At 35.2% G+C, this 22,116-nt stretch overlaps 2 protein-coding genes across 6 annotated transcripts in view; one reads left to right on the top strand and one right to left on the bottom strand.

The window, feature by feature from the left end:
* LOC129747506 (sorting nexin lst-4) overlaps positions 1-21,956 on the top strand; it is a 29,346-nt gene extending 7,390 nt beyond the window's left edge. The window contains exon 2 of the mRNA XM_055741762.1: positions 19,344-21,956. Within this exon, the coding sequence (XP_055597737.1) occupies positions 19,345-21,060 (1,716 nt within the window). The 5' untranslated portion in view covers position 19,344 and the 3' untranslated portion in view covers positions 21,061-21,956. The remainder of the gene's footprint in view (positions 1-19,343) is intronic.
* LOC129747505 (copper-transporting ATPase 1) overlaps positions 1-22,116 on the bottom strand; it is a 108,905-nt gene that overhangs the window by 35,840 nt on the left and 50,949 nt on the right. The window lies entirely within an intron of this gene.

Genomic DNA, 22,116 nt, shown 5'->3' with positions numbered 1-22,116 from the left:
TTTTTTTACAACTAATGCAAGTTCAGACGCAGTTTAGCGGATTTTGCCGCTCAAAACGGGAATCGATACCTATAGTAGCTTCTGTTTTTGTCGCGTTGCTGCAGCAGAAAATGAAAATAAAAAAAGGCACGAATGTGTTCCGTTTGCGTCTAGGTTATCGATTGATTTATGTTATGTCACCTTATGGCTTGGCTAGCTGGCTACCAGGTATCCTCTGGTCTAGGGCAAGGCTATATGGCTTTGGCTATGAAGTACGTTGTCCAGTCTGGGGTTCGGAATAGTTTTTGTTTTATTCCTGCTATATATGGTTTATGGGTTCATGTCGTTCTTGTTCGAGTGCTGTAAGGAGTGAGTCATCATCCTTTCTGCGGATGCTTTCAACATGATGAAGCTTGCAAACGTTATGTAGTTTGGCCACTTATTGAGTCATCTTTGTTTGTTAATTTAGGATTAAATCAAATCACTACTCGATAGTAGTCCAGGCGGACCTAAAAGTACCTATATATTAATACTAGAGATGTGCCGAATATTCGGCCGGCCGAATACCGCCCAAAAACGTTAAGCCGTTTATTCGGTAAAATTTTGTTAAGGGAAAACGCGTGTAAATCGGTGAAATCATTTATTTAAAAAATCAAATTAAATTTCTTTTTCAAGTTTAATTAGTATAAAATTCAGGAAAAATATTCAGTTAGGCTTCCGCTTTTCCAAATCCGAATTGCCAGGCCTTACGCTTAACCCCTGCCATCAGATTTTGTACAGCCACCTTGTCCACCTTCTTCGCCGCAGAAAGCCAGCGTCCATAGCAGTTTTTTTGGTCTTCTTTATGTTCCGCTTGACAATAGCCCAGTATTTCTCAATTGGGCGGAGCTCTGGCGTGTTGGGAGGGTTCTTTTCCTTGGGAGCCACCTGCACGTTGTTGGCGGCGAACCACTCCTAGCCTTTTAACCGTAATGGCAAGATGCCAAATCCGGCCAAAACAGTACGGAACAACCGTGTTTCTTCAGGAAAGGCAGCAGACTTTTATTCAAACACTCTTCCACGTAAATTTCTAGGTTGACAGTCCCGGAAGCTATGAAAATGCTGCTTTCCAAGCCACAGGTACAGATTGCTTGCCAAACCAGATATTTCTTCGCGAATTTTGACAGTTTCATGTGCTTGAAAATATCTGCTACCTTTCCCCTTCCTTTTGCCGTATAAAACTCCTGTCCCGGAAGCTGCTTGTAGTCGGCTTTGACGTAGGTTTCGTCGTTCATTACTACGCAGTCAAACTTCGTCAGCATCGTTGTGTACAGCCTCCGGGATTGCGCTTTGGCCTTCGTATTTTGTTTATCATCGCGATTTGGAGTCACTACCTTCTTGTAAGTCGATAATCAGGCTCGTTTTTTGGCTCGATGCACGGTTGTAGACGATACACCCAGCTTATTTGCGACATCTCGGAGAGAGAGGTTAGGGTTTCACTTGAAACTACCGGTAACTCTTTTTGTCGTCTCAGCGGCTTCCAGTTTTCGATTTCCCCCCGATCCAGACTCCCCGGCTGTCGACAAACGTTCCCCAAACACTTGAATTACATTTGTAACGGTTGATTTGGCCACTTTTAGCGATTTTGCCAGCTTTGCGTGCGAGTAGCTCGGATTTTCGCGATACGCGAGCAAAATTTTGATACGCTGCTCTTCTTCCTTGGACGGCATTTTGACAACTGAAGAGTGAATTCTAAAATCAAAATAGGAGCAACATTCTACACACACACACACCTTCAAAATGAGGGGTGTTCAGGTTTTTTAAATGCAAAATTGAAAGAAATACGTCAAGTTGATATTGACCAAATTTGACCGTATCACCCTTTACAGACTGTTTATTGTGTAGGGGTTTTCGAGTTCTCCAGCAAACCGCCTTTCCACTCCAAAAAATACAAATCCGTCGGATACTAGGCTATTTATGTGGTCCTTAAAAGTTAATCCGGAATCCAGCTTAACGCCAAAATCTTGTACGTTGAAAACTCTGCTTATGTCTTCTCTGCCTAGAAAGTAAGTATCTATACTGGATCGGTGTGTTGCTCCTCGTAAATGATATGACTGCGCATTTTGAGCCCTTCAGATTCAGTTTTGTTCCGGTCGCAAAACCTGTGAACGTTGAAGTTTTTCACAAACATTAATTCTTTTTATAGGCATGAATAATTTTACATCGTCGACATAGCTAAGCACGAATGCGTCCGAAAGCAATTCTGGTAAGCTGTTCATCAATAGAATAAAGAGGAGGGGACCCAAAAGACTACCTTGAGATACTCCTGAAGAAGCTTTATATGGTGCCAATGTGTCCTCAGATAGGTACCTATTTTTAAGGACGCTTTCAAGATTTCATCGATTCCATCGATACCCCTGTAGTAACGCTTTGCTGTAGCGGCAGCTTGCCAAATCTGGTCAAAACTTTACTGGTCCTTTGTGAGATCTAATGTACGGAAGAATACGATTTTTCCTCCTTGTATATCTTGGAGTCCATGGTGTGGTTTGTCACAAAAGAAAACCGGGGTTTTTCATCCGCAGCTGCAAATACCTTGTCAGATCAAACACTTTCTTGCAAACTTATCGGTAAAAACGAATTTGAACTTACCGGGGACATCACCCCGACCAGTGACTTTCTTAAATTTTTGGCCTGGGAGCTGCCCAAAATTCATCTTCACGTACGTTTCGTCATCCATGAGGATGCATCCATCTTACTTCGTTAGAACCTTGTATAACTTCCGGGCACGTCCTTTGGCTGCTACATCCTGCTTCAATATCCGGGTAGGTTGCTTACTGGCCCGACAATATAGAATTCCTTCGCGCAGACGAATCCTTCTGACGGTGAACCGGTCGGCGTTGAATTTCTTGGCGATGTCATAGTCCGATTGCCCTGGGTTTGCCTTGATCGTTCTCAACACCTTCAAATGCAGTTAGTTTCCGATCCTTAGGTCCACTATTGGTATAACCTGCCGATCGATAGTATGCATATCGCGAAAACGTTTGAGAACGCTGCACACGGTCGATATGTCATTTTTTACGATTAATTTTATTTAAATAATTTTACGATTACGAAAATAATTCTCGTCTCTCGGTTTCCATTACGTGTAAATTTTGATTTAAAACTTTCAAAAATAACCCCAAACCGACTCAGTCTAGTGTAGGCTTGCAAGTTACTTTTACGTTTGCAGTCAATAACTCAATTTTTTTTATAATGGTTCATACAACCTAATCAAAACATACTCTAGAAATATACTCTTTTTTTAGTGAAAGGAATTATATTAAATTTTCTTATATAAATTAACTTTTTTTCCAATACATCAAGATTGTATTTTTGTAAATATTCATGCATTCGTTGCACAACACTTCAGTTTTGCTTCTTTTGTTGAATGTTTCAAAGGATGGATACCAATGGAAGGATTCACGAGTAATTCACAAATTCAATCGGAATTTTTCGACCTAAATTAGCGCCTTAGAGTATGCAAGAGAATCTCAGACAGTAGACAGTAAGCGTGCTCAACAACTTTCTTAAAAGAATAGTGCACAAATCAAAAGCACACGAATCAGAAATAATGTTTAAAAAACAACGAAAAAATACGCCTAATTAAAAAAAAATCTTTCTGAAATAAAGTTTTTTATCAAGTTTTCTGTGCTTTCTCTCAGCATAAAATCGAAAACTTTGAATAATCCAACTTAAAATTCTGAGCATTTGTCATGTAAGTCACATATCTTGCAACAAATTGGCGGTATTTCAATAACTTGAAACATCATAAGTGGCGTTTGTGTTTATAATTTGGATTTTTTTCTCAATGTACTCTTTTTGGCGTTGCAGGATATGGTAACCCTACTAGGATCAGGAGTGAAAGATTCAAGCTGTGAGTGAGTGATACATGCAACCGATCTTTAGCAAATGTTGTTTGATGTTAAGCCTAGCCAATTAATACATTTATTTGATTTTACAGCGTTTTTTTACATCAGTAAGAATAAAATCAAATTTTAGTTGTGTTTGTGAGGGGAAAATGTTCACTTCCGCCGTTTTTTCAATTTCAAATAAACCAGGCGGATGCTGAGTGAGTGACATTCAGAATGAATCAGTTTGTATCTCACTCATCTTCGATATGCGATGTTTGCAAAACCAATGATTCTGAATAATGCGACTCGGTTGCAAGGTGGCCGAAAAAAAATTCTGTGTTTGAGACAAAAAATAATCTCGAATTCTGTGATTTGAACCTAAAATTTTGTTACGGTTTTCTGTGACGCTATTTTAATAAAGTTCATTGGAAAATCATGTGAAACATAAAAAAATGGAACTTCTACAGTTTTAATAGAAAGAAAAATGAATTTATATTACCTATTTGTTATATATTTTTATAAATTAGAGTAAGAAATAATAAGTCGAAAGTGACATAAAAATTTATAGTTTTGGAAATCTGTGCAAAATTTAGAAAATCGGTGAATTCTGTGAAAATTTGTAATATTCTGTGATCTGTGACACAGATTCTGTGACGAAATTTTGGTCAAAATTCTGAGATAATACAGATTTTTCTGTGATTTCGGCAACCTTGCTCGGTTGGCGTTGCTGAGTGCCAGGGGTGGAAATTGAATTGACCACATCTGCATCAGCCGAAAATGGAGAAGGAGCCTTCTTGATGTCCGCAACAAACGAAGCGCAGACATTGCATCTGACCATCACCTCGTCCTTGGCGAGATACGGCGCGAGGAGAAAGTCGGGTGTCGATACGACGTCCGCCGGTTGGAGAATCCAGAGGTGAAAAGGGCATACGTTGAACAGCTAGAATCCCGAGCCTCGGAGCTGCCGACAGACGGAACAGTCGAAGAACAGTGGTGTGGAATCAAGAATGCCTTTATCACGACGAGCCATGGTACTCTCGGTAGAGTTTGTGGAAGAAGAAGTGAATGGATGTCGGATGAAACTTGGAGGATGGTCGATGATCGGAGAAAGGCGAGAGTCGGAATTGAGCAGGCATGTACCGGGTCAGCCAAAGCAGCCGCCCGCTTACGATATGCGGAGCTGGAAAAGGCAGTTCAACGAGCTTGTAGACGAGACAAGAGAGCCTTGACAAACTCCCTTGGCGAAGAGGGGGAAAGAGCCGCCGCCAATGGAGATATCCGATTACTTTATGACATTTCTCGCCGCCTCAGTGGTGCAAGGACTAATGCAAGAATGCCGCTAAAAGACCGAGCAGGTCAGTTATTGACCGATCGAACAGATCAGCTCAAACGATGGACTGAGCACTTCGAACAACTCTTCCGAGTCACGAATAGCGATGGCCAACAGAATCTGCAGCTCGAAGCGCCAACAGTAAGTCGCATAAATGGCGTCAACTCGGAAGCGCCTTCGCTGGCTGAAATAGAAGCGGCAATCAAAAACATGAAATCCAACAAAGCACCTGGGATCGATTGCATCCCTGCTGAAATGCTGAAAGCCGACCCTGCCCTATCAGCACAAATGTTGCACCGTCTTTTCGCTGACATCTGGGATACTGCAACATTCCCGGCTGACTGGATGCAGGGTATCCTCGTAAAGGTCCCGAAGAAAGGAGACCTGACAGAGTGCGGTAACTGGCGAGGCATAACGTTGATCTGTACAACCCTCAAAGTACTCTGCAAAGTGATTCTGAACAGGATCCAGGAGAAAATGGACGCTACACTCCGACGGCAACAAGCTGGATTCCGATCCGGACGATCATGTGTGAACCACATCACTACGCTACGAATCATACTGGAACAAATCAACGAATTCCAGGACTCTCTTCTGCTGGTGTTCGTTGATTTCAAAAAAGCATTCGACCGACATAACCATGAGAACATCTGGGCGGCTCTAAGGCGACGAGGGGTCCCAGAGAAACTAGTTCATCTCATCGAAGCACAGTACGAGGCATTTTCGTGCAAGGTCTTGCACGACGGTGTCTTGTCCGAACCAATCCCGGTAACTGCTGGAGTGAGACAAGGATGTATTCTATCACCGCTACTTTTTCTAATCGTAATGGATGAGATTCTGATTGGATCGATTGACTGTGCACCGAACCGAGGATTACCGTGGAATCCTTCAACCATGGAGCAACTGAACGACCTTGACCTGGCTGACGATATTGTTTTGCTCGCCCAAACACAACCAGATATGCAGAGCAAACTCGACGACCTCACCGAAAGTTCCAAAGCAGCAGGTCTCAAAGTCAATGTCGGAAAGACCAAGTCGATGGAGATCAACACAGGAAATCCCTCCAGTTTCATGGTAGCTGGGCAACAAGTTGAGAAAGTGGAGTGCTTCCAGTATCTTGGTAGCCAGATAATGCCTGATGGTGGTACCAGAAAAGACATCGAAACCCGGATCAGAAAGGCCCGATTTGCGTTTGCGGGTCTCCGAAACATCTGGCGGTCACGCCAGATCTCTCTACGAACGAAAATCAGAATCTTCAACTCAAACGTCAAATCCGTATTGCTGTACGGGTGCGAAACTTGGTGCACATATGAGGTAACGACGCGAAAACTGCAAGTATTTGTAAACCGCTGCCTACGGAATATCATCCGCGCTTGGTGGCCTGGCAACTGGATCTCGAATGAGGAACTATACGCCGGTGTCATCAAAAGGCGCTAGAAATCGAGATTCGGGAACGTAAGTGGAGATGGATTGGGCATACGCTGCGAAGAGATGAAGACGAGATTTGCAGAGAGGCGCTAGATTGGAATCCAGAAGGTCATCGAAGAAGAGGCAGACCCAGAAATTCGTGGCGGCGAAGCCTAGCCGCTGAAATCCGAACAGTCGACGAGAATCTTGACTGGGACCAGGTGAAGACGCTGGCTCCGGATCGTCAACAGTGGAGGCAAAGATATTCTATTCTATCAAGATACCCGGCTGCATAGTTTTTCGAACAAGTAGTCTGGGACATCAACTCTTTGTTTACGGTGCTGCCACCAGCGAAAAAGTCTTCAAGCTTTCAACTTGCATTCAAGCTTGCAAACACCAAAAACCAAACAACCAAGGTGTGTATATATAGAAGGTGACACCGTATCGAATTCCCGAACCATGTTGATTTTGCAACTGTGAATTTTATGGAGTTTGTCTAAAAATGGATCTGCTTAGTTTAAGGCCGATATTCATAGAATCTCAAATTCAAAGAGGAATACGGTCAGACAAGCGACCATCAGAGCAAAACTAACTTATTTAGAATTATTATCATGTTTTTAAAGCAGTCATTGGTCATAGCATAGACCGCAGAATTTGTGTGACTACAATTAACTAAAATAAAAATTCATATCGAAAGGTCCTGTGATTTCAAATTTCGTTTTATTTCGAACATTTTCTCCTTTCAACTAAACAAATATAATTGTAGAACCAAGGAAGAAGTGCATACGGTTCTTGGGATTATTCCGACCAGATGTTTCTGCAGATGGTTTTTCTTTGATGATTGATCATGTTGATATAGGCAGCTCCAATTTGCAAACTTAATTCAATTGAATAAGAATGGAATAATTGGAAATGCTGCATCGTCAGCTGCAGTTCGGCGGAGAGCGAATCCTTTGGTGGCTTTTCACAGATAAGCTCTTGTAGGTGTTTCGTAATTTTTTTTTAAGTTCTTTATACCGGCGACGGCATGTAGGTTTCCGAGAACTTGAACGAATGATGTCCGTGAGTAAATACATTCGAAAGCAGTCCTGCATTTGGAACGATGTTCCAGGAAAGGATCGTCGTCCCGTTCTGGTTGTCCCTGAAAAACAAAATGAAATTTTCCGACCATAAACAATTTTTTTGAAAAGTTCAAATTTCACCTGAACCATTGCCATCGTCCCAGAAGTAGTACCTAGTGATCATGTTCTTGAAGTCCAGCAAAGCGTTTTCGCCTCGCAGGATGATTTTGTCCCACAGGACCACCTGATAGAGCTCTTTCTGTTCCGTCTGGGACTCGGCCATCAGATACAGGAATAGCTGCTTCACACTATTTAGATCGGTATTGATCGAACGTCAGGAAGCCCAGATCATTATTTTCCGGGGAATCGCTGATCTGCCAGATCTAATCGAAACTCGAATTACTCCCACACGAAGAAACGAATCACGACAGAGAGCTTTCGGCGATTGTGGTGTAAACAAAAAATCCAAAGCATGCTGTTAAAATTTTCGAATGAATGGTTAAAGTCTTATTCGTCAATATTATTTTGGCGCTAGTGTTTTGCCCCAAAAATTTCTTAGAAGCCGATAGTACCTGGTGGAGGTCTTTTACCACGGCCCTATGCACCGGAGGATCGGCGCGGGATCATTAAGTAAGTAAGTAAGTAGGGGTGGAAAACAGAAAAAAAATAAAAAATGGCGCTCAAATGTCAAATTGATCTGATTAAATCACCAACCAGTGAGTAGGCATCAAATTTTGTTTCATTAGAATGACCATTCTTAAAACTTTTATTAAGTCGTTGAGAGGGTTTTGCATTGGATAAGTATATAAGTTTCACCAAACTGAGCATGCCTCGTCTATGAAACAACAGCTTTGTTGATTTTGTATGGTTCCGGCACGAATTTTTATCATAAACGATTACAAATCTTTTCAAAAAGTTCTCATTTTTTTGTCGAAAAGTAAAATATGCTGCAAAAATGCTGCAGCACAATTTCCATTTGCCTGACCTAGGTCCGAACATGCGTTTTCTTAACTGTTTGAAAAATGTAGAGGAATTGAAGGTAAAACAGCCATAACTCCATTTTCTAATGCGTGCGGTGGCTCGAACAGTATTCATTGGATTCCTCGAAAAAAAAAAATACATAAGATCCGTCCTATTAGGGTCAACATTTTCAAATCCGAACATTTTTTCTGAAATAATTTAAATATATAAGGAAATTGAGGGTAAAAACATGCATAACTCCATTTTCCGAAGCGTGCAGTGACTCAAGCAGCCGTCATTAAATTCCTCAGAAAAAATTACACATGGTAGGTCTATTATTGTTCAAAATTTTTAAGACTAAATTAGTTTTTTTTCTGGATTGTTTACAAAATATAGGAGAACTAGGGGTTAAAAAGGCACTATAACTGAGTTCGTAAGCTAGTGCGGCATCTGAAACTACGTCCAATCGATTCTCCAGACATATTTACTAAAGGAAAGTACTTTCTGATGGATTTGTTTCGTGTAGGAGAAAAGAAATTGAATTTCTTCGCGGTTTATACACTTTAATCCCCTTTGTGCATCGGTTGTCTTTTTATCAGCCAATTGTGAACTTTGATTGTTCCTATCTTAGTTGCAATAAGATTATTCTAATTGGTGAGTTTCTTATAAATGATGCCAATATTAAACAATATAAAACCGAATATCTGTAGTTCAACAGCTAGATCGCAGCTTCACGTATTATACCGGCCAGATTAAGCGTGTTTAAGGATGAATATATGTATTTTTTCCGTCCGTATCAACTGCATATCTCACATTCTTCACGCTACAAATAGCTTTGCGTATAATGGAAGCCGCTTGTTTGGATTTTCCCACTCAGATGGAGGGATCAACGGAAAGCCATAAATAATGAGCATCATCAATTTGAAAACTACACGGCAGTGGAACTCTCAAATCGCGGGAATTCAACCTCAACATTGGATGTGAGATATGTGAATTGTTCCTGAAACTATACAGTCGATTTTGGGATTTTCTTGTTGTATCCGAATAAATACACAAAAGCATCACTTTGGAATGCTAAGGTTCTGGAATTCGATCCGCGTTGCAGTAGTATACTTTGCTTTCACAACCGAAAACAACGGTTCCCGTTTTTCATTGAGATGCTTCCTATGGTTCCGCGCGAGCACGTAAATCACAGCTGAACACTGGGTGGTGGCAAATTGAGGGAATAATCCTTTTTGCGGGAACCGAAACTGGGATTCGAATATTATGCGCTTTGACAGGCAGGGCCTCGACTACACTAAATAGATACAACTCAGTCACTCCAGTTGCAGATTTATGCGATGACGATGAGCGTTCGTTCGATGGGAATCCGTGGGTCCTCATGTGGCTTCGAGCGGCAAATTATTCTGGGAATGTAGCCGGGATGAATTTATGATGATTGTGTGTTATCACAGCTGCGGCTCCCTTCCCAAAAATCCATTTCCGGCGTCCGTAATGTGATGCTACCCTGTCCTAGCCTCTCTAATTTGGGGCCACTAATCAGTCGTTGTTGATATACTCGCACTGACTTATGGGGCCGCCTAGTGTGCTTTGGAACAACAGTATCGATTATACCAAAACGAATGGAATATGTTGAACTGGGGTATTTCTGGGGTTAGTTATCTGCCTATGTAAAGAGAAATTTGGGAAGATTATGTGGACACCGATTCTATTCATTTGAATTATTTGTAAACTAAACGAGGCTTGTGCTATATTTATTTAAATCGACTGAAAACGACTTGGCAACATTTGGCTTTGAGCCAACCCGAAATTTACACTAATGAAGCTATTGAATCGGAAGTAAATTGTGAAAGATTTAGTGGGTCTGTGGTTTGTTTTGATGTTTGCATACATTAAGGCGATTAAAATTTTCCTATTTGCAGCACCCTTTTAGAAACGTGACACCGATAGAATTTACGCAATAATTTACAACAACATAAAAACCGATTATACAAGGCTTTTACATCCTCAAATGAAAAATGACACAGCCATAAATGAAACTGAATTTCGAAATTAATCATATGTCATTTTTAGTATCGTTTCTTTTTTCAATTAATTTAATTTACATCAACAGTGAAACTTGGCTCTGATTGATGATGACAGACGACTCAATTTTAACGATTGATCGCAAATCCACCGGAAGCTACCGTCGTCGTCGTCATCGTCGTCGTTGTTTTGACCACAACATGTTGATCCCCAAAGGGGGGGCTCCTTCTCATCGGACAAAAATCGCATTATCTCCCTCTATCCATGGATCAGCAACTCATCAACGTCATCCTTGCCGGGAGGCTGTATAGATAAGCGGACCGATTTGTTGGAGCTTTCCGGAGCGTTTCGGACAAGAGCCCACCCACCAATCGTTATGCCATCATCATTAACATTAAAAGCGGCAACTAACCGCAAAATGGCCACGCTCATTATTCGGAAAACTCACGGATCCATCCACCCTCAACTCGACCGGGTGCATCAATCGGTTCGAAATTTTCTCGATACGAGGACCACCAACCAATGCAGCAGCTCAGCCCTTAATAATTTCATGGGACACTTGCGATCCGGATATTGCGGCGAAGGATCAATTTTTGGAATCCGCTCAATGGGCGGTGGGAAGCGGCCTGCTGCTGAAATGGAAACCAATCAGTATTGGATGTTTTAATTTCGACTTTTTCAAATGTTTTATCGATAGATGAATCTGACCATTTGGAATGTGATTGGGGCTTGGACAAAGCTATAACGCTTGATGGTGATGTTTGGCGATTTAATAATTGCACATTCGATTGGTGATGTTTCGTGCTTTGCACATTAGCGGAAATGCATATGTTCACAGTTTACGATCAACGCAACAAATAACATGTTAAAAAGCTTCAGAGGATAGAAAAGATAAATCAGAATTCAAGTCCGAAACTGTTTCTTTCGAGGCATACGCAATGCGTTGGTCTAGGAGGACAATGCCATTTGGTGCAAAGCTTCTCCTCTTCAATAATGTGTAAATCTTGTGCCAATATCTGCATTCCATGATTGGAGTAGAACCTGGTCTGCGGGTGTAGGTTTTACAGCTTAACGCATACTTTAGCTACCCTGTTCTATCGTTTTTCGGTTCGCTCGACAAATTTGATCAGGTTTTTGGCTGAAATAATAGATAAATTAGATTGAAAGTAAACTCAAAACTTCGTTCCTTTGATGGATAATAACCATCCCTCCTGCTGGGTACATACAAGGTTTCAATGAGCCGGTATGCATATTACCTTTGATACAAAAATTACTATTTCTTTTCCAAAAAAATCCGTTTTATGAATCGATTTTCAAGAAGTAGATATAACATACATTTTGAAATCATCTGTAAAGCTGTGAACAAAAAGTATTTTTAAGACTTCGGCTGATCTCTCAAATTGGATCTAAAATAATGCTATTTAGGAGATTAAATAGCACAGATAATTTTAATTTAAATTTTCAGCTTTCATTTGATTGAGAGTGTCTATTTGACACTTTTGGAACTTAGGAATCTAGTAACATTCATCAGATACATCTAAAAAGATTTTTTTTCTTGCATTTCTTATAATTTCAAGAATCTTTAATGTTTCATCAATATTTATTCTAGCCAAAACAAACTTTTAGTGGCTCAATTTTCTGGCACTGACTATACTTACTATACTGTTGTGTAACGCAAACATGTCTCATGTGAATTTAGGTCGTTTTCACTTTTGCGCCAAAAACTGTCTTTTTAGTGCAAACTTTTGGATAAAAACACAAACAATAATAAATTGTTCTGAATTTATGCAAGGTTTTTCATCACAGTGGTTGATGTTTCTACGCAAGATATCAAACTAGAAATAATTCTATTAAAAATGTAGAAAAACCTCTTTTGAGATACATTAATATTGATTTAAATTCTTAAATATAATGTAGTCCCGTGATGATTAAGCAAAAACAAAAAAATATTTTTCATGATGAACTAAGCACTCAAACACTCAAAAAAATGATGAAACTATAATTTAGTTGAATAACTCACGAAAAGTTGGAGTACTTCACCAAAACTTTTCAAACCCTTTCACAATTCCATCGCCAACCTTTTATCGTTGTATTTTATGAAATTACCAGTTTAACGGAAACAAGAAGGAGCAATTTGGATGTTTTTAATATGAATCTATTGTTTCTGCACTATACTTTTTAAAAGTAACGATCCATTAAAAATGCTGCTACTCGAAAATAAAATATAACAAAACAAAAAAAAAACATTTTAAAACATTAAAAAACAAAAATTAAACTCAGCAAACATTAAATAAAATAAGAAAACAAGAAACAAAACGAGAAAACAAAAAATAAAAATCAGAAAACAAAAAAAAGAATAAGAAAACAAGACTACAAATAAAAAACAAAGAAATAATATAAAAAGGAATAAAAAAAACAAAAAATAAAAAATACAAAAAATGAATAATAAATTTAAAAAACCAAAAAATAAATAAAAAAAAATTAACAAAAAAAAATAAATTTAAAAAAAACAAAAAAATTGATAAATTTTTTTTTTAAAAATGAAATAAAAAAAAACGAAAGAATTGAAAAACAAAATGAAATAAAAACAAAAAAAAATATTAAAACAAAATGAAATAAAAACAAAAAAATTAAAAACAAAAAAAAATTAAAAACAAAATGAAAATAAAGCAAAAAAGAAATTAAATTGAGAAAAAGCAAAAAAATAAATAAAATAAAAAAAAAATTAAAAAAAAGTTTAATAAAATAAAAAACAAAAATAAAAAAAAATATAAAAAGAAGAAATAAAACAATAAAAAAATTTAAAAAAAGATGTAAATAAAAAAAAATCAAGTTTAACAAAATCTTAAAATAAAATTTAACAAAAAAAAAATCAAAATGTATACAAAAAAATAATACAAATATACATAAATGAATGAAAAAAAATAAAAACATAATAATTTTTTTTAAATCATAAAAAACAAAAATAAATAAATAAATAAATGAAATAGTAAAGAATCATAAAAAAAACATATTTAAAATAATAAAATAAATAAAAGTATTAAAAATAATAAAGAAAAATAATGAAAAATGTAAAAAAATATAATAAAAAATTTAAAAAACGTAATAAAAACATAATAAAAAACAATTTAAAAATCATAAAAAAATAAAATAAAAAACAAAAATTTTAATAAAAATACAGACCCCGTTCGTTTTTGGCAACATTCGATTTTGGCAATATTCGATTTTGGCATATGTGCCAAAATGTTACTACAGAACCAATTTAATTCAGAAAAACACCATAAATTCGTTTTAATATTTTGAAATGGTGATAAAATGCAACAATTAAAAAAAAGATTTTTAAAAAATTTATGAAGTTCTACAAAATGACAAAAACATGAAAAATTAAAAAAAGTTAAAAAACAAATTCAAACAAAAGACTGAATATGACAAAAAACTACTAAAAAATGATGAAGAATGACAAAAACAGTAAATAAGACAAAAGAAAACAAACATTATAAACAAAATAAGAAAAGTGCAAAATGCATCAAAAACATGATGAAAAAAAATAAAAAATGACTACAAATGATCGGAAATCGACTATAAATAACGTTTTCGTTAATAATAATAGTTATTTTGTGAAAATAACTGAAAAACAATACGAGAAAAAAACCGTTTGATTTTGGCAATATTCGATTTTGGCAGCACAAAATGTACGGGCGTGTTGCCAAAATCGAACGGGGTCTGTATTTAAAGTATTAAAAATAATAAAGAAAAACAATGAAAAAATAATAAAATGTTACTAAAAATTATTTCAAAAAATAATTGAAAAATCAAAAATATTATATAACATAAAAAAATAATAAAATGTAACAAAAAATTATTTCAAAAAATAAGGCTGGAACAAATATCAGCCCCCCCCCATTCGAAGTTTCCAAAAAACCCGAAGGAGGGAATAAATAAAGTTTGAAGTATTTTACAAAATATTCAAATATCCGAAAGATTACAAGACCAAAATATAAATTTTGGAAGGTGGAAGTTTTTTCACCTTTTGTATTATTGATTTTATTGAATTATTCGATAATAAAATACTTGATTTATAGGATGATATAGTATGCAATTAAGTTGCATACAAGCTTTCGTGCAATTTATTCAAGTTTATTTATTTTTCGCATTATTTTTTATTGTCCCCCCCCCTCCCCCTCTGCGATGTTTCAACTCCGAGTGACGAAAGAAGGATTTGAAATTTGTTCCGGGCTAATTGAAAAATCAAAAATATTATTAAAAGTAAAAAAAATTAAAAAAATTATTAAAAAAAAAATTTAATATAAAAAAAATTATTAAAAAATTAAAAAAAAATTATTAAAAAATTAAAAAAAATTATTAAAAAAATATTAAAAAACTAAAAAATATATGAAATGCTTAAAAAAAAATTGAAAATTTTCTAAAAATAAAAAAAAGTATAAAAAATATTAAAAATATAAAAAATTATATTTTTTTTTAAATTATAAAAAATAATAAAAGGAATTAAAAAATATACAAAATAATGAACAATAAAAAATATCAATAGTTAAAGAAATATATAAAAAATAAAAAAATATATAAAAAAAATTATTGATGAAAAAAACTGAAAAATATAAAAAATTAAATAAAAAATTGTAAAACATAAATAGAATAAAATAAATAGAAAATATTCAAAAAAATAAATAGAAAAATAAACAAAAAACCAAATTGAAAAATTAAAAAAAAATAGAAAAAAAATATAATTGAAAATAAAAATAATTAATTTTAAAAAAATTATAAAAACATTACAAAAAAATCATTAAGAATTAAAAATTATTAAAAAATCAAATTAAAATAAAACAGAGAATAAAACATAGAAAATAGTTAAAAAAAAAAACAATAAAAATGCAGCAAATTATAGATTGAAAAATCAAATTTAACATTGATTTTTTTCTAAATTTATGTACAAATTAACAAATAAAAAACAATCAAAAAAACAAATTCAGACCCCGTTTGTTTTTTGCATCATTCGATTTTTGCAACATCCGATTTTCGCACATGTTCCAAAATCGAACGGTTTTTTTGAAGCGAGATTACAATATAGTTTTCACTATAATGGAACCAATATAGTATAGGTGTATAGATAAACACCATGAATACGTTTTTACGTTATCAAATCTTGATACAATACAACATCAAAAACTAAATAAAATATAAAAATCATTAAGTTCTCAAAAATGACAAATATGATGAAAATTTCATAAAATTAGGAAAACAAATACAAAAAAAAGATTAAAAATGACAAATAACTAAAAAAATATATGAATATATGAATATGCATCAAAAACATAATAAAAAAAAATATGATGATGACAAAAATAATAGTTTTTCTAGTAAAAATAAGTGAAAAAAGTAGAGAAAAAAAACCTTTCGATTATGGCTACATTCGATTTTGGCAACACAAAATGTTCAAGCCTGTTGCCAAAATCAATCGAACAAAGAAATAAAAAAAAAAAACAAACAAAACAAAATTAACAAAAAAACAGAAGTAAAACAAATATGCAGAGTATAAAAAAGAACAAAGGAAAAACAAAAAAAAAATCGAAAAAAAATTAAAAAGAAAAACAAAACCACAAAAAACGCAAAAAAATAACAATTAAAAAAATAAATAAAATTAAAAAAAAACAGAAAATAAAATTTAAAAAACAACGAAAAATTAAATAATGAAAAAAAAACAAGAACAAAAAATTAAATACAAAAACCAAAAAATTTTATAAAAAAAAAAGCAAAAAACTCAAACATATATTCAAGACATACAAAAAGTAAAAATTTAAAACGATTAACAACAAATAAAATCAAAAAATCGATTTTAAAAATTAATAAAAAAGCGATAAATTAAATCAACAAGATGAAAATAAAAGAATAAAAAAACCAAAAATAAAAATAAATAAAACGTAACATAACACCAGAAAAAATACAAATCAAACAAAAGAAAATTAAGAAAACAAAAGAAAAATATTTCAAAAACCCAAAAATCTAAAAACTAAAAAAAAATCCATCAAAAAAAAACAAGATGAAAAGAAAAAAAGTACCAAAAAAAATAAATTAAATTAAAAAACAAAAAAAGATAATCAATGAAAAAATTAAAATTAAAAAAACTTAAAAAACCAAAACAAAAAATGAAATACATAACAGAGTTACATTGAAAAAACAAATCAAAAATTCAATAAAAATGCAAAACAAAGAATTAATTTAAGTAAAAAGCAAAATATTAAATTAAACTTAAACCAAACAATAAAATAAAAACAAAATATCAAATAAAACGACAAATTAAAAAATAAATAAATAAAATTAATAACAAAAATTAAAATAAAATAAATAACAAAAATTAAAATAAAATGAATAACAAAAAATAAAATAAAATAAATAACAAAAAATAAAATAAAAATAAAATAAAATAAATAACCAAAAATAAAATAAAATAAATAACAAAAACTAAAATAAAATAAATAACAAAAATAAAATAAAATAAATAACAAAAAATAAAATAAAATAAATAACAAAAAATAAAATAAAATAAACAACAAAAAATAAAATAAAATAAATAACAAAAAATAAAATAAAATAAATAACAAAAAATAAAATAAAATAAACTAAAATAAATAACAAAAAATAAAATAAAATAAATAACAATAAATAACAAAAAATAAAATAAAATAAATAACAAAAAATAAAATAGAATAAATGACACAAAATAAAATAATATAAATGACAAAATATTAAAAAAATTAATAACAAAATATTAAAAAAAAAAATTAATAACAAAATATTTAAAAAAATTAGGCTGGAACAAATATTAATTTCTTCTTTTGTCACCCCCCCCCCCTTCGAAATTTCCAAAATCCCGAAGGGGGGAATAAATAAAGTTTGAAGTATTTTAAGTAAATTTCAAATAAAAATTCAAATATCCGAAAGATTACTAGACAAAGAACCAACTTTTGGAAGATGCAAGTTAATTCACATTTTGTTTTCTTGATTTTCTTGAATTTTTCGATAAAAAAATACTTGATTTATAGGTTTTATGCAACAATATAGTATGAAATTCGGTTGCATAAAAGCTTTGGTGCAATTTATTCCAATTTATTTGTTTTTCGCATTATTTTTTATTGTCCCCCCCCTCGCGATGTTCCAACTCCAAGTGACAAAAGAAGGATTTGAAATTTGTTCCGGCCTTAATAACAGAAAATAAAATAAAATAAAATAAATAACAAAAAATAAAATAAAATAAATAACAAAAAATAAATAACAATAAATAACAAAAAATAAATAATTAACAATAAAATTAAAGGCCGGCAAAAAATTTTTAATCCTTTCTTTGTCACTCGGAGTTAGAACTTCGCGAGGGGGGATAATAAAAAATAATGCGAAAAATTGGATTTATTGGAATAAATTGCACGAAAGCTTGTATGCCACAAAATTGCATCCTATATCATTGCGCAAAACCTATGAATCAAGTAATTTTTTAACGAAAAATTCATTAAAATCAAGAATTCTAAAGGTGATATAACACCCATTTTCCCCAATTTTTATTTTGGTCTTGTAATCTTTGGGATAAAATAAAATAAAACAAAAAACAAAAATATTAAAAATAAACTAGAGAAAAAAAAACAAAATAAAATTAAAAGCAAGAACTAAATAAAAAAACAACAATATATAATAATAACAGAATAGAAACACAAAAAAATAGTTTTAAAAAATCAAATTCAATTCATAAGTATATACAATCCCTATCTTCTATAGTTTGACTTTCGATTCTTCTACTGATTGAATTTTCGATGAATTTGTCATATTTTTCAATAAAATGTCTCAATATTTATTCATTCCCCCTTTCGAGATTTTCGGAAAAATAGAGCAGGGGCGTGGGGGATGACAAAAGAAGAAATTTATGTTTGTTCCAGCCTAATGACCTTAAAAAAGATACAACTCAAGTTTTTCGTATATTATCCCTGTTATTTTCCCATTTTTTAATTTTGCGTGTGAGATAGCTGTAGCCAGAACAGCAAGATGCAACGACAATTTAATCCCTGAAGAAAACTTTCAATGAAATACGAATAAAATTCGTATTTCATTGAAAGTTTGGACTGTTTTGTCGTTGAAAACAATCGATAATTTTAGTTATCTGTTATGTCTTCTCAAATGTTTCTCTACATGTTTTGGCCATCATCAATTTTTTCTGTTATTAGTTGTTACTAAATTTATGTTTGTGTTCAAAACAACCGCGTGACATCAGTCCACCTGCATAATGAAAAAGGTAATCATTTTGATACTATCATCACTTCATGTGAGAGCCTTCTGAACTCGTATTTCCAATGGTCTGAGTCTATAGGTCGGGGAAAATGTCACCTGGGAACAATAATCACTCGAACTTCGATCAGTGCGTCGGTCTCGATGACGGCGTCGAGTGCTTTTAGCTAATTTATTGGTTCGATGCATGATTGCCGGTTATTTCGGTACTGTGCATCCTGACTGAAGGTCCTCAATTTAACCAGTGAGGAGATACTAGTGAAAGTAGGGTGGAATTGAATTTTTGAACCCGGTACATATTTTATGAATTGCTTAAAATATGTTCAATTATCAAAGCACTGGCCCAGAATAAAAGCCCTTCCGCGCGCGCGGGAGAGGTCATCAAAACGAAATCAATAATTCATTTTTTTCATTTTTCTATTGCAGAATGTCTCGGGTGCGGGTGCTGTACGACTTCAGCGCCGAGCCAAACTCGGCCGAGCTGACCATCACGGTGGACGAAATACTGACCGTCACAAACCCGAACGTCGGCGAAGGATGGTGGGAAGGTACCAATAGTCGTGGCCAGCGTGGCTTGTTTCCGGCTGCGTATGTTGAAGTTGTGCCGAACAATACTGGCCCTCCGAAAATGCCACCACCTCCATTGGCCGCCCCGCAGCCAGTGGCAAAACAACAGCAACCGCCATCATCAGCACCACAAGGACCTCGCTACGATCAAACGGCGGATGATTGGGGGGATCAACAGGACGATTGGGAAGACGACTGGGACGATGATAATGAAACGTACTCGGAGATTGGACCCTCAAGTGGAGGAGGTGGGGGTGGAAGTGGTCCAGCCAAAGCCAACAATAATCAGAACGGCAACTTTCAAAGCAGCTATTATGCGAATGCAAATTTGCCTGCACCACCCCCGGGCGATGGCGATACGATGTCCCTGGCATCGACCGCAACGGGAAGCACGCGAAGGACCACATCGTCGACAAAGATATTTTCCAAAACCGGGGATGCGTATCTGATGGGTTTGAGCGTTCCTGCGGTTTCGGAAGCGGACCGGGTGCAGGTTCTGCAAACTGAGAACGGTATCATTTGGAAGCCGATGCGCGATGGCTACACAGTGACTGTCGATTCCCCGAAGAAGGAGAAGAAGTTCAATGGCCTCAAAAGCTTTATCGCTTACCAGCTGACACCCTCGTTCAACAACATTCCGGTTTCCCGTCGTTACAAACATTTCGATTGGCTACACGAACGGCTGGTGGACAAATTTTGCCTGATACCCATACCGCCCCTGCCCGATAAGCAAATTTCCGGTCGTTACGACGAAGAGTTCGTCGAGCATAGGCGGGTGCAGCTGCAGGAATTCGTCGATTGGATGTGTCGGCATCCGGTCCTGTCGACCTGTGCCGTTTGGATGCATTTTCTAACCTGCACCGATGAGAAGAAGTGGAAAACGGGAAAACGATCCGCCGAAAAAGACCCGCTCGTGGGAACCACATTCTGTGCATCGATTTTCCCGCCGGATAAAAATCTACTTCCATCCCAGGTGGATCCGCAAATCGACGCGTGTACCATGTTCGTACCTCAGATGAACTCTGCTGTGAAAACCCTGTTCCAAATTTGCAGCGATGAGACCAAAAAATTCCAAACCCAATGGAAGCAGGACTACCAACGGATTGGCGAAGGTCTCTCGGAACTTGCCCGTGCCCTGGAGATTGACGAACGACGTCAAGCAACCAGCGTTAGTCTTTCGAATTCCGTTGGCCAAGCCGCTGGCGTCTTCATTAACGTAGGACAAATGTTTGCGGACCAGCCGAAGCACGATTTCATTCCGTTCTCGGATCGATTGCATATCTACCGGGGACTGCTGGGTACTTTCCCGGATGCTCTCAACGAGTACAAAAATGGCGTTCAGAAGCGTAAGGAATGTGAGAAACTTACTGCGGAACAGAAAATGGAAAACAGTCAGCTGGCAGAAGTCAACCGGCGGGTGGATGTAATGGCCTATGCCATGCTCGCGGAAATGGCCCACTTTCGGCAGGAACGGGACACCCATCTTAAGGATACCTTGCACAACTTTATTGGTGCGCAGATCGAGTTCTACAAGAACATTGTGCGCAAGCTGGAGCAGGCGCAATCAAATTTCTGAAAATGAACTCCACTTTTGTAATAGATTTGTAACGGAGGTTTCCCTTCTTCCGCGCATGATTAATATTTTCGCTGATTTCGTTGAACAAAATGTCACACAGTCTTCTTTTCCGAAAACACAGATAAAAATTCATATTTTGTCATTCCTGTTTGCAATAATACAAAATTTAAGTCTTTACCAAATTCTTTCTAAAGATTGTGTAATGAGGCGATAAAATTGACTGTGTATTTGTCATTCAGATAGTTGGTATATATATTCTCCCTATTTCCCCAAAAAAAATCCTTTTAGCTTTAACTTACAAATGTGCTCCGACAAAGAGAGAATAAAAACCACAAGCTGCAGTTACTGCAGCAGTTGCATGCAGGTGTTAGGGAGAAACAGAAAACTGATTTTTCAATGTGAAAAAGATAACAAGATAATGATGCCTTATGATACCAGACTACTAAGCAGATACTGAAGTAAAACTATAACAGCATATATTTTTTTATTCAGTTCTAGGAATGCGTCTCCCAAAGAAATGGTAGACTCCGATTTGGATATATTTTTTACTGATACTAGAATACACCCACACACAGCATGAATATTTGCTGCAAACCAAGCGTCGAACGTTGGGAGTTTTGTAACAGCAAATGCTTCGTAAAAGCTTGCCAAACCTTGGCCCACAACACCACAATTACGAAACGACACAATCAACTTTTCGTTAAAACGTAGAACAACTCCCGGAGAAAATGATGATTTTTATTTTAGCATATTAACGAGGTGGATACATTATTGCGGGTCGCAATGGATGTTACTGGTTAAGTCAAAAAACTGTATTAGTAGGAATACATATATCTATATATTCGGCGCATTTAGCACAATAAATGAAAGTGAGCAATGAACAACCAAACTGGAAATCTGTGTTTGTGTATGTGTATTTTTATTCATCCGATTTCTTTTGTCTTTTCATACACACTTTACAAATTTTTATTTACTTATCAACTACATAGTTCCGCAACGATGAGATCTCAGGTCGGGTGCTAAAGAATTAGTAGAGGTGATAGATATTTAGTTTCT

This window comes from Uranotaenia lowii, chromosome 2 (genome assembly GCF_029784155.1).
Source record: "Uranotaenia lowii strain MFRU-FL chromosome 2, ASM2978415v1, whole genome shotgun sequence".
Lineage (NCBI taxonomy): Eukaryota > Metazoa > Arthropoda > Insecta > Diptera > Culicidae > Uranotaenia > Uranotaenia lowii.
The sequence above is the reverse complement of the archived record's forward strand: the minus strand, read 5'-3'. Positions and strand labels throughout refer to the sequence as shown.